Source organism: Geospiza fortis, unplaced genomic scaffold (genome assembly GCF_000277835.1).
Source record: "Geospiza fortis unplaced genomic scaffold, GeoFor_1.0 scaffold5, whole genome shotgun sequence".
Lineage (NCBI taxonomy): Eukaryota > Metazoa > Chordata > Aves > Passeriformes > Thraupidae > Geospiza > Geospiza fortis.
The window spans coordinates 401,436-413,898 of NW_005054421.1; the positions used below are offsets into that span (position 1 = coordinate 401,436).

The 12,463-nt window shown below is 60.0% G+C and overlaps 1 protein-coding gene across 1 annotated transcript in view; it reads right to left on the bottom strand.

The window, feature by feature from the left end:
- Nucleotides 1-492: 492 nt before the first annotated feature.
- DDR2 (discoidin domain receptor tyrosine kinase 2) overlaps nucleotides 493-12,463 on the bottom strand; it is a 12,937-nt gene continuing 966 nt past the window's right edge. Inside the window, exons 2-17 of the mRNA XM_005426676.3 lie at nucleotides 9,564-9,664; nucleotides 7,685-7,787; nucleotides 7,333-7,564; nucleotides 7,102-7,249; nucleotides 6,859-6,964; nucleotides 6,307-6,490; nucleotides 5,993-6,236; nucleotides 5,813-5,875; nucleotides 5,556-5,686; nucleotides 4,876-5,086; nucleotides 4,182-4,405; nucleotides 3,931-4,067; nucleotides 3,370-3,561; nucleotides 3,013-3,241; nucleotides 2,349-2,498; nucleotides 493-1,927 (exon numbers count right to left, since the gene is read on the bottom strand). Of these exons, the coding sequence (XP_005426733.3) occupies nucleotides 1,790-1,927; nucleotides 2,349-2,498; nucleotides 3,013-3,241; nucleotides 3,370-3,561; nucleotides 3,931-4,067; nucleotides 4,182-4,405; nucleotides 4,876-5,086; nucleotides 5,556-5,686; nucleotides 5,813-5,875; nucleotides 5,993-6,236; nucleotides 6,307-6,490; nucleotides 6,859-6,964; nucleotides 7,102-7,249; nucleotides 7,333-7,564; nucleotides 7,685-7,787; nucleotides 9,564-9,654 (2,583 nt within the window). The 5' untranslated portion in view covers nucleotides 9,655-9,664 and the 3' untranslated portion in view covers nucleotides 493-1,789. The remainder of the gene's footprint in view (nucleotides 1,928-2,348; nucleotides 2,499-3,012; nucleotides 3,242-3,369; nucleotides 3,562-3,930; nucleotides 4,068-4,181; nucleotides 4,406-4,875; nucleotides 5,087-5,555; nucleotides 5,687-5,812; nucleotides 5,876-5,992; nucleotides 6,237-6,306; nucleotides 6,491-6,858; nucleotides 6,965-7,101; nucleotides 7,250-7,332; nucleotides 7,565-7,684; nucleotides 7,788-9,563; nucleotides 9,665-12,463) is intronic.

A 12,463-nucleotide genomic window follows, 5' to 3' on the forward strand; every position in this document is an offset into this window, starting at 1 on the left:
TGAGGCACGGCTGGGGTGGGCCACAACGCGCCCTGAGCACGGAGCGGCCATGCGAGGGGACAGGCAGAGGGACACCAATTCCAGGACGCGAACAAAGCCCGTCCTCGTCCTGACACGCTCAGCAGGGATGAGGCATCCATCCTCTGTCGCAGGCAGGAGGAGCACGCGGGAGAGCAGCCAGTCTCTGCGGGGCACAGCCACCACCCCTGCCCTCCCCGCTCCCAGAGACACGGGCCTGCCCCGGCCCTGCTGCTGCACGTGGATGCTGAGCCTCAGAGCATCCTCCCTCCCACCCGCTGGGACGGACAGCTAGTGTGGGTCAGCCAGCTGCTCCCTCGATCATCCTGGCTCCAAGCCTCAGGCTGTTGCCTGTGTTCCACACCACAGCCCAGGCACACAGTGCAACTCCAGAGCCACCCAGCCCCGGGGTGCCCTCGGGGGAGGCGAGCTGAGCTGCCTGCAGAAGCGCCACAAGGAAACCATGCAGCCAGATCACATACTGAGTGTCTCTTCAGCGGGTTGGCCCTTACACATAGGTGCATCTACTGAATATACACATGCCTTAGCCACGGGATACTGGGAACTGTGCCACGCGCGCCTGCTGGTGCTGAGCTAGTGCGTGCAAGAGTGTGGAGGGCTCCATGGACCCTCCAAGTCCACAGTTCCTCCTGCCCAGCCACAGGAGGGTCCGAGTTTGGGGCCTGGTGGGTCACCTGCCAAGGCACATGGCTTTGGCACCTGCCCAGTTTGCTCAGAATGCTGGCAGCTTCGGGAGCACGGACAGGTGCCAGAATGCTGTGGGATGCTCAGGGTGACAGAGCCCAGCTCAGGTGCTTCAGCTGGACTGTGATCCCAGGCTGAGAGCCAGGGAGAGCTGGAGCGCCCCGCTCCATGCCCGTGGGGTTGTTGTGGGCACGGGCAGCAGGCAGCTGCCAATGAAACTCTGCTATACACATTCTTCTCCTGGCAGATGAAAATGTGGGTTAACTCTGGGGGAGGAGGACCTGGAGATTTCCCCATGGAACTAAAAGGTGCTAGCATCCTGCTGCCAGCTGCCATGCATCACCCGTGGGGCATCCAAAATGCATTTCTTGGGCAGTTGAGCTGCCCTGGAGTGGCTGTGGTCAGTGAGGGAATGTCCCCTCGGCACAGGATGCCCGCTCCTCCCTGGCTGCACATTCCAGCCGCTGGGTGAGGTGCCGGGAGCGCCCCCAATCTTCTCCCTGTGCAGCTGGGGCTGGCCAGCAGGGAGGGCGCTTCCTGCCTCTCCACGCGGCATGTCCAAAGCCCCAAATGTCCACGGAGTCTTTGTTTTCACCCCGCGATCGCACAGCCAGAGGCTGGCCCCAACCCCTCGAAGCGGGTGGTGGCTGCCAGTCTGTCCCTGCTCCAGCGGGCACACACTTGCACACATCCCTTCCCCAGGCACCTGCCCTGAGTGTGGGCTGAGCTTCCTCATGGAAAAAGTCCAGCTGAAGTCTGTCCCCTTCAGCCGGGCAAGAGAAGCCGTTCTGTCCCGGTCCCTGTCACCAGGAACAGGCTGCACCAATAAATAACCCTCCCCCAGCCGCTGCCGGGCTCAGGTCTGCGGGGAAGAGGGAGGTCTGAGCTGTCCCACACTGTGGGGCTTTGCTGTCCTGGGGGCCTCCTGTGAGGCCTCACTGCACAATGAGAACATGAGCAGCTGCTCCGGGTTTATGGCTAAGTCCGAATGAAGTGGCTTCGGTTTGCATCTGGGGCTCCTCTGGGCACAGGGAAGGATGGGACCAGGACAGGCGGGAGCCGAGGGTCATTCTTCACTGGCCGAGTCCTGGAGAAGACGATGGATGTCCAGGAAAGAGGGACGATCTTTAGTGTCCCGTCTCCAGCAGCTGAGCATTAGCTTATAGACTGAGTCAGGGCATAGCATGGGCTGGGGAAGGTAGGTCTGCAAAACAAAAAGCAGAAATGGCAAAGAGAGAATTACTGCCACAGAAACCAATGTGCAAACTGCTCCTGGAGAGCCCCATATCTCAGGGTGCCCCATCTTTCCATGGCCCGAGATGGGGGCTGTACTGCCATGTGCCCAGGGGCAAGATGACGCCCAGATGGCACAGTGAGGCAGTGGGGACACCTACCTCTGTCCCCCAGACCCTAAAAGCTGCGGTGGGGTCAGCGAGCAAGCAGTGCCTTGGGCTGTGTAAAGTGCAGCGTTTGCCACGATGGGCCCTTCACCAGGACTCCTTCCCGGAGGAGTTCCTGTCACAGCCAAGCTCCCTATCTGATCACCTTAAAGTCTCTCCCCAGGCCCCTCATGTCCTAGGTGCACCTCTGGTCCTCTTGTCCCGTCCATCCCGTCCCATCCCTACCTGCCGGCCCTGGTCGCGGAAGAACTCGCCGGTGTTCTCGATGACCTGCTCGTCAGACATGTGGGAGTAGGGCTGCTCCCGGCACAGCGTGAAGGTCTCCCACAGCGTCACTCCGAACGCCCACACGTCACTGGCCGTTGTGAACTTGCCCTGGCCAGAGGGAGCAGAGCAGGGTCAGGCATGGGCTTTACCCAGAAGTTCCAGGTGCTCAGGGATCAAAACCTTGTTCTGGATGCTTCAGCATCCAGGTCTGGTCCCAGAGAGGTGCTTGGCCCCACAGACCTGCTTTCTGCCTGAGGCCAGAGCCTGGTGAGCTCCAGGTCTGGCTGGCAGTGACTGCTCTGGACTTGCAAAGGACCCAGCTCCTGGCAAAGGTAAAAACCAACATTGCTCCCTCTTCCAGGCCTGACCATGGGCAGGATAAAATGCCAAGCATCCCATTTAAAGGATGTCCTGCACTGGGACATCAAAAATCACCATAGTCCACCCAGCCTGCCTCAAAAATCTGCCACCACTCCTGCTGTCCCCATGCTTCATCCCAAATCTGGGCTGCAGTGAGCGGAGACCTCGCCATCCCTCCTGCACCCCCAGCCCAAGGAAGCAGGGCAGCGAGCATCCCCAGAGCCACGTCAGTGTCCGTCAGAGGAGCCCCGGCCCCGTGTACCAGCAGGATGCTCTCCCAGGACATCCAGCGGATGGGGAGCACCGCCCGGCCCTGGATGCGGTAGTAGTCCCCACTGTAGAGGTTCCTGCTCATCCCAAAGTCGGCAATCTTGATGGTGTAGTGCTTGCCCACCAGGCAGTTGCGCGTGGCCAGGTCCCGGTGCACAAAGTTGAGGGATGAGAGGTACTTCATGCCCGAGGCGATCTGGGTGGCCATGAACCGCAGGTCACTGTCGGGGGCACACGGGACAAATGAGCAGAAGGAAGGAAGGACAAGAGCCAGAAGGTGCACGGCTCCAGGCAGGGTGTCCCAGGAGCAAGCAGCACTGCCTGCCCCTGCTCTCCCAGGCAGCCCTACCTGACAGTGGGTGCGTGGGCAGCAGTGGGGCCGCCTGCCTGCTGGCGGGACAGGAATTGGTTGAGGTCCCCATTCTCCATGTACTCGGTGATCATGCACAGGGGGTCATCTGTGATGCACACTGCCAGCAGCCGGATGATGTTGGGGTCCTTCAGTCGCGACATGATCTTGATTTCCTTCAGAAAATCATTCCTTTCCGGAACAGAAACCACACAGGTGGGATAGACAGACCCAGAGGGCCACAGAGGTGAGCACAAACTGGCCAAGAGTGCCACCCACCCACCCAAGCCTCCTGAGGACCTGTGGGCCCCTTCCCCTGGGACTAGAGAAGATGAGCTGCAGGGTGGGCTCACAGGTAGGTAGGCGCTGGGGAGCTGGTTAGGACCAAGGATCCTGACATGTGACAGCCCAGCATCCCCAGAGAGCTCAGGTGTGTGCTCCTTGCAGCTGCACTGAGCATATGGCTGATGGAGACAGGGAATGCCTTCCAAGCATCCCAGCTCTCCTGGTGAGGCTCTGCATGTGGGCAGTGCTGGGGCATGTGCCCCCCTCAGCCCCTACCTGGCATTCTTGTTGGCATCTGCCCGCAGCATCTTCACAGCCACCAGCACGGGGTGGTCAGAGCTGCCATCCAGGCCCTCCAGGGCAAAGTCCTTCCCTGTGAACTTCTCCATCCCCTCCACTTCACAGAGGTGAACCTGAGGGAGCAAGGGGCAGCCATTACATTGCTGACTGACAGTCTTCCACAGCCCCGGCGAGCTGGGAAGAGCTTTGCCTGAGTCCTGCTCGGAGCAGGCCCAGTTCCCGCTCACCTCCCCAAACTGGCCTTCCCCCAGCTTCTCCTTGAAGGTCAGCAGCTTCCTGGGGAACTCCTCGACGGCCACATCCTTGCCAGCGAGCAGGTCCATGGTGAGGGCTGGAACTGAGTAGGTGTTGCCGCCCGTCACACCCTGCAGGTTCACGATGTCAGCCTCGGCGTAGTGCGGGACGCCCTCGGGGACGCTGGCCTGCGAAGGCTTGGTGGGGCTGCTGCAGCCTGGGGGGACACAGCGGGGCCAGCCCTGCCGTGGGTGTCCTGCCCTGCACCCTCTGCTCCCCGGGGCTGCTCACACTCTGCCCCTTCTGCCCCACAGTCCCCACAGGGCTGCCTTCCTGCAGGCAGCGCAGGCTGCTCCACTCCTTCCCCACCAACGGCAAACACCAACCAAGCCCAAGGGAGCAGAGATCGATGCCTGGCCTCCACATCATTGAGGAAGAGGTGCCAGAGCATCCCAAGGATAACAGTGGGATACAGCTTAGTCTGGCAGTGGATGTCACTGATGGCTCTCAGTCACGGGCTTTGTGTGACCTTCATGTGGGATGCATGGGGACTTGTGTGACCTCTCCCCTCTGTGACAAAACGTTTGGAGAGCGGCCAAAAGCTGGGGCTGCAGCAGGCTCAGTGAATGGTGTCCTGGCTGCCACCTGTGAGATGGCTGTGAGCATGCAGGGTGTCCTGGCTCTCACCTGTGTCCTCCTCCCCGGCGGTGAACTCGGGCAGCTTGCGGATCAGGCGGGAGGGCTCCTGGTAGTCGGGTCCCAGGGGGAAGATGCGGTCATAGGTGGAGCTGGACTCCTGCTCGCTGGGGGAGGAGGAGCGGTTGTGGTTGAACATGCTGGATTCACTGGGCAGGGAGAGGCTGACGGTCATTTCATCATCCAGCATTCTCCGTGATGCCTGTGACAGCGGGGCAAGGGAGGAGAGAGGTGGGGTTCCCCACAGCATGGGCAGGATGGTACCAGGGATGTGACCAAACCTCCTCTCTAGTGCCTTGTCCCTAGGTTGCAGGGACACTCCTGTCTGAGTTTGTCCTCATGTTGCCCCCTTCTCTTGTCTGCCTCTATGGAAAAGGGTTTGGCTTCATCAGTTCTGTGAGTGACCTGGTTTAGGTGGTGGCTGTGGTGAGAACCCTCCACACCCAGGCTCCTGTTCCCCAGATCAGCTTCAGGACAGAGGGATGGACAAACAGGCAAGTTCCAAAGTCACCACCCTGCTCAGCTAAGTCCCCTTCCTTGGAAGATGGGTGAAAAGCCTTTCTGAGGAGGGGAAGGGAGCCTGTTTTCTCCATGCTGAGCTCCCAGAAGAACCTGCCCAGAATGACCCCACCACCACAAGGCACCTCATCAGCCACACCACCCTTGCCCACCTTCTCCAGCATCTTCTGCCAGAACTGCCGCCACAGTATGATGACAATGATGGCCACCAGGATGAAGATGATGGCCACCAGGCACCCGATCAGGATGCGCGTGTTGCTGTCGTCTACCTTGAGTGTGGGGTCTAGCCGGAGAAGGGGACAGAGAGGGCCGGTCACACTGGGGAATGGGGAGACCCCCTGCCCCTTTCCTGCGTGGGATGGGGCACAGTGCCCACCCAGCACAGGGTGACAATGCTTCCCATGCCTACCGTAAGTGGTGGGGACCACGGGTGCCTTGGCGGGGGGCACAGAGTTGTTGTACATGGCTGCATCTGGCCAGGGAGAAGAGAACATCAGGGTGGGGGTGTGGATGGCCCACAGCACCGCCACCTCCTTGAGCCTCCCACCCAGGAGAGCCTGGTCCCCATGGGGCTCGTGGCGACCAGTACCTGACTGGAAGGTGATCTCACTGAACATCATCCAGGTGTCGGCGAAGTAGTACTGGCACTTGATGGCACTGGCCATGCGGTGGAGCAGAGGCACGGTGACGAAACGGGCGCTGGGGTTCACATCATCCAGCACCAGCACCGAGGACACAGCGCTGGGCTCCCACTCGCTGGCGTCGGCGCGGAAGTAGCACTGCACCTCCTTGAAGATCTTCACACCTTTGGCGAACATGTTGTTGCAGTGGACCTGTGGGGCAGCCTGTCAGCACGGCCACCGAAGGGCACGGGGAGGGTGACAGGGCGGGGGGGGTGAGGACCTTCATGGCGGTGAAGTTCCTGATGCGGTCGAACTCGAAGGTGATCTCCACGTAGCCACCTGCCGTGCTCTCGTTGCGCCAGCCCACGTAGTCGTAGCCTGGCCAGACGTGGTACTCGTGGGTCTGCGTGAAGTCGTCCAGCCCCGACACCCCATCCGTCAGCTGGCCCAGGCCCTCTGTCATGCTGGCATGTGCAAAGGGACAGAAGGAGCGTGACTCCTGCCAGCCCCACAAACCTGCACCACCCAGCACCCCCTGGCAGCTCCTTGCGGGCCCCGGGACACTCAGGGGGGGATTCTGTTCCTGATGTTTTCTCTGGAAAAGGCTGTGGGGCGCTGAACATGTTGTGGTGCAGCTAGAGCAAATCCAGGGGAAGGGCAGGAGCTGCTTCCCTCATCACACTGACCCCCTCATGATGTGCAGCCTTCCCAGGCTGGCCATGTCCCCCACCTCAAGGACACTGCAAGCATTTGCTCTGCTGAGGATCAGCCTGACAATGCAGGGAAGGAACATGCCCCTTGCCTGCTGCCCAGCATGGCTCCCAGTCCTCACCTGTACCCAAAGGCCCCGTCGTACACTGAGTCATTCAGGTAGATGATGGTGCCCCCAGGAAGGATGAGCTGCTGCCCAACTGGTGCGTTGTAGGACACCAGCCCATCTGCAGGGAGGGAAGGGTGAGTGCATGGACACCCCGCCAATCCCGGTGCTGCAGGACAGCCAGCCCCCACTGAGATGGCCAGCACCCCAGCATGGGTGCTGGGGACACAGGGACAGGCAGGGGACCGCAGCACGCACCCAGCCAGGCGCAGCCGTACAGCTCCACGCGCAGGCAGACGTTCATGGAGTGGTCAGTGACGGGGATGAAGCGGACAAAGCGGGCGATGAGGGGCGGCTCCAGGTCCTTGAGAACGATATCGTAGGTGTTGGTGTTTCCATCCAGCACCTGGAGAGAGAGAAGCATGGTGGGGATGGGCAGGAGGAGCCTCCTCACCCACCATCCAATGCAGCCCCCACCCGTTTCCTCACCTGCTTCCCATGCCGGTTCCTCCAAGAGATCCAGCGGGTGCCATCCCGGCTATAGTTGATTTTATACATGGGGGCAAACTCATTGCCGTGGCCCTTGGCGTGGCGCCCTTGGGTGCCCACCAGTGTGATGAAGTGCAGGGCTTGCAGGTCAATCTGCAGGAACTCCTTCAGGTCATTTGGCTCCACTGGGGTCTTGGGGCACCAGGCTCCATCACCCTCCTCTGAGTCCAGCCTGTGAGCCCAGAGTGGAGGAGCTGTTTGCAGGTGGCTGAGGCCAGCTCCATGTCCCCCTTCTCCCTCCATGCCAGCCCAGACCCTGCTGTGGCTATTGCAGGAAGGTGCCCACACTCACCGTCCGTACTTGGCAGCCGTGGAGTCAGACCAGTGGCTGGAGGCTGAGATGTCCTCGTCAGGGATGTGCCCACCCGACATTCCCAAGGGGTACCGACACACCGCTGCAATGACACCGGCAGGGCACTGAGCAGGAGAAAATCCCTCCATGGAAATGGCTCGGGCTGGGGCACATCCACTGTGCCCCAGGGCAGCACTCTCCATCCCCCTGGCTCACAGAGAGAGGACGAAGCAAGACGGGGACAGTCCTGCCAAAGCAGTCACCTTCTCGAGCAAGTGAAGCCTCTGGCCAGAAGCGGATGCCAGCCCAGCTCCAAGTGAAGTGGGAAAAAGGGGAGGTGGCTCCAAGGCCTGACGGGCACGCCGGGCCCTGTCCCCAGGGATCTCCTCAGCCTTGCTGGCAAGGATCTTGGCTGTGGTGGACAGCCTGTGAGCTGGCACTGCTGTCCCCATGCTCCAGAGGGCTCACTCCAGAGACCACTTGCCCAGAAACCTCACTGCAGCAACTGTGCTGTGCTGCCCACTGCTCCCTGTCCCTGCCTGAGGGAACAAGTGACCAAGACAGGCACTCGTCCTCCCTGATGACCCCTCAGCTCCCACCCCCGGCCCCGCTCCTGGCTGGGCTGCAAGTGGAAAAGTACCCGGGGTGGCAGGCGGGCTGCACCCCCGAGTGGCAACCGACTCCCTCAGCACCGCATCCTCACTGCTTCACAGGAGTTATTTTTTCACGCCTGGCTGCCAAGAGCACTGCTGAAAGGACGGCTTGTTTGGCCGTGTTTACCGTCTGGCTGCCGGCTCCAGCCCACCGCAGTCCTGCCACACACCACCCCGAGCAAACACCCGCACCGAGGGGGCAAGGACCGGGCAGGACACTGCTCCTGGGCCACCTCCTACCCCACAGCCTGTGGCCCGCCTGGCACTGCACCCACAAAGAACCCACGTCCCATTGTGTCACCATCCCCGGGACCCCAGACACAGGGACCATATCCTGCATCAAGTGGAAGGATGAGTGCATCTTCATCGTGAGCTTTGGCACAGTGGGAGCATCTCTTCTTGTCTCCTGCTCTCACACTTGTGATGCTCTGCAGAGCACAGCTCCCGCTGAATTCCCATTTAATTCTTGCCAAACACGGAGCCAGCCCTGTGTTTTTGTCTTGGTAATGACAATCCTGGCCAGGCAAATCCAATTCTGCCAGCCATTGATGTTTGCAGGAGAAACAGGATTGCCTCCCTAAATAAGCACAGTACAACCTCCAGAGAAGACCCAGCTAACTCCTCTCACAGATGGAAGAAGCCTTTGAAGGGACTTGTTAAAGGAACTCCCTGGGGAAACCCTGGGAAAACCTGGGCTCTGTCCATCCCTGCAGCACAGGATGGGGCTGAGCCCTGCAGGAACAGCCATCTAAACACACTTGTGCTGCCAGCCAGTGCAGTGTTGTGGTTTCTGAGCAGAAGCCAGGCACCCAGTCAAGCCACTTCACCAAAGCCAGCCTTGATTTGCAGCAAAACCACCAGAGAAGGCACAGCCCAGCAGAGAAAACAATAGCTTGGCACCTGGCAGCCTCCAGCCTCAGTGAGCCCCCATGGGCAAGGGCCCCGCTCAGAGCCCAGGGCTGAAGTGCTTTGCCATGCCCAGCACCCTGCCAGCTGCCAGACAGCACCTGTGGCACACTTGGGGGGGCTCTGAAGGCCACTGGTGCAGGACAGCAGAGTGACCAGGCAGGTGCAGGCTTGGGGGCCATCACAGACTGCTCCCAGAGCTGAGAAAATCCCAGAGATGATGGCGACGATGCGAGTCCAAACTTGGCCATCTGGCAGGAGCAGAGACCAGGGAAATGAAATTATGGCACCTGCAGCCACCTGGTCCCTGTCTGACTTACCGGGGTTGACCTGGGCTCTGGCAGCACGTGGCACGTGCAGCAGCAGCAGGGGCAGCAGTGGCAGCAGGGCTGGTCTGGGGGTGGCTGACATGTCGGCAGTCCTGTGGAGACAGAACCAGGGCTCGTCACCTGAGGCAGCCAAGGAAGGGGCAAACACCAGCCCTGCTTGGGGCAGCCAGCTGAGGGTGGGAGCACTTCTCCTGCACCAGACCCTGTGTCCCCACCTCTGCCTCGGAGGAGGAACAGAGCCCCAAGCTCAGATCTGTGGTGGTGGTCACAGGGACCCCAGACCCCACCCCTGGGAGCCATGGTGTGCCACATCCACACGGAATGGCCACAGGACCCGCGGGAAGCTCCCTGGGGTCTGCCTGGGGCCAGCACTGGCCGCCTCCACCGCAGGGCACAAAGGCTCTGGCCTGGCCGCCCACCCTTGGCTGCCTTTGAAAGAAGAAGTTGCACAACCCCATCACATCAGACAATAATAGCAGGGTGCCAGAGCGGTTTCCTGCCTGCTGGCTTCGAGAGAGGAGGGCAGATAATCACCCGAGATTTACAGGGTATTTACTGGGATAGCTCCCCTTGGCAGAGTGATGCCAGGGCCTTGTGTGACACAGAAGAGTGTGACAGAGGACCTGGGAGCCAGCTTGCACCCTCTGCCTCGAGGGGAGCATGGGATGGGGCTGGAGGGGACCTGGGGGTCCTGGGAATGGGGCTTGGGGAGAAAAAGGACTGGTGCTGCCGGGCCTCTCCTCAGAGGGGACAAGGGGACCTCCCCAGGACATGCCTGCCCTTGTGTCAGGGCTGTCACCACAGCCATGGCCTTGGCCCTGGCCAGCCCTCAGCTGCCAGGAGCCCCCAGGGCCCGAGCAGCTCCCACTGTGCCCACACACCTCTGGGCGCCCACCATGGGGCATGGCACCATGCAGGGGGAAGCACCAGGGACACCCCCAAACGTCACCAGCCCTGCCCCAGGCTCCCTGAGCCGCCCTTATCTGCCAAGAGGACACTTTCACACCAGCACCAGATGCAATCAGTTCTCTTTCTATTAAAAAAGGCTGTTTTAATCTAGTTTAAATGCACATTAGCCTTTGAGAGAGCAACCTTCTAACCTGGGGGGTTAAAAGGACTACAGCTCCTGGCCAAACAGGGCCTGGCTGCTGGGGTAAATCCCAGCCAAGCCCACTGCACCAGGGATGTCTGTCCTGGCTGGCGCCTCCTTGAACCAGCCCAACGCCCCTGGTGCTGCAGGTGAGTGCCTGGTTGTGTTCCTGCATCACCCCAAGGCCTTGTCCCCACCACGGAGAGAAAGGTTAGCACACCCAAAGCAGCTGCCCACATCCCACAGAGCCAGCCGGGAGGTGCTGGGTACGGCCCTGGCACTGCCACAGCTGGGGCTTGGCATGAGCGAGAGCGGGGCTTGCCGTGGCCACACCAGCACCCAAGGGGAGAGCAAAACCCCAGGAGCTGCCACCTGCCCTCTGCAAGGAGCTCTGTGCACCCCACAGCACCCTGATGGATTCCTGGGAGACTCTGCCAAACACCACAATCTCTGCAGGAGGCACAAGTAAACACCTCCACTTGGGATGATTTCCCCCATCTTTTTCTAATTTTCCTTTTTTTTTTTTTTTTTTTAAGCACATATGTGATTGCTTTTTCCCCCCTCTATTCCCAGCTGGGAAACTGTTGCTAGTTGCAACTAACTCAGCTGCAACTGGGAATTTCAGCTGCATTGCCCAGAGGCACACGCAAGAGGCTCCTGCGTTTGATGACAGCCAGTTTCCCTCCAACATTAAAATCTTAATTTCCTTCTGCATTCCAAAAAATATCCAGGGATATTTTTCCCACTATTCTTTCAGGCTGAGTAAACTCTTTAAGCATCAGGATACCACATGCTGTATTGTCCTGCAGGGAATGCATTTACATTTAGCCTAGTATAGGGAAATCATCCCCACGTAGCCAGTGGGAAGGGCTCATCGCTCCTCTGGGGTGTGGGGCTGGGGGACAGTGTGGGGACAGTGACTCAGGCCACAAGGCTGAGGGCTAAGGGACACACGGTCAAGCACAGGAGCAGTACCAGCAGCCCAGCTGGAAATCAGTTTTGTGCCACCAGCCCTGCAAAAGGGATGGCTTTGCAGCGTTTTGACTGAAAATGTTTGCTGACATTTTTCAATCACTGGAAAGTTTTAGTGTAGACAGTTTTTGGAGCTCCTCCCTGGCATCGCCTGGACTTTGAGTTTCCCTTGGCTGCTGCTTTTTTTGTTGTTTTCCCTTCTTATTTCCCTCCTTCCTTATTCCACTGAAATAACCAAGGGAAATAACTGGGGAAGAAACTAAATTCGCTTTTGTTAAGAGACAGCCCCCACCTGAGCCAGGGTCCCTCTTGCTGTCAGCCTGTTCCAAGTGAGGTCCCCAGCTGGGTGAGGTCCCCAGCTTGCTTCCCAGGTGGGCACTGCCACCTTTGCTTCATCAGGAGGATGCATCATGCATAGGGAGGGGGCTGGATGGCAGCAGCCTGCACCCCTTGTGCACACCAGGTCCTGGACACCAGTCTGCCAGGACTTCTAGGGCTCCTGTTGCAGAGCCTCAGTCCTCACACGGGGCAGGGGCTGCCCTCCTGCTGGGTGAGACAGGTCAAGGCCACTCAGGGAATGTCCCTGAGTGATGACAGGCTCGCTGTCAGCCCGGCCCAAGGATGTTTGGATAAGGGGGTTCAGGATCCCTGCCCCAGCAGGCACTACAGCCCCCAGCATGCCGTGCTGCCGGCAGCCTTGGCGGGAGCACAGTGCAGCATGCCGGGACCCGTAGTCCTCTTTCCTTCCAAAAATGCCATTTTAGACTTTTTCTGGGCTGGATGCAGCCCCATTTCCTGCAGCAGCAAGCTCTTCCCCAGTCACGGGCTC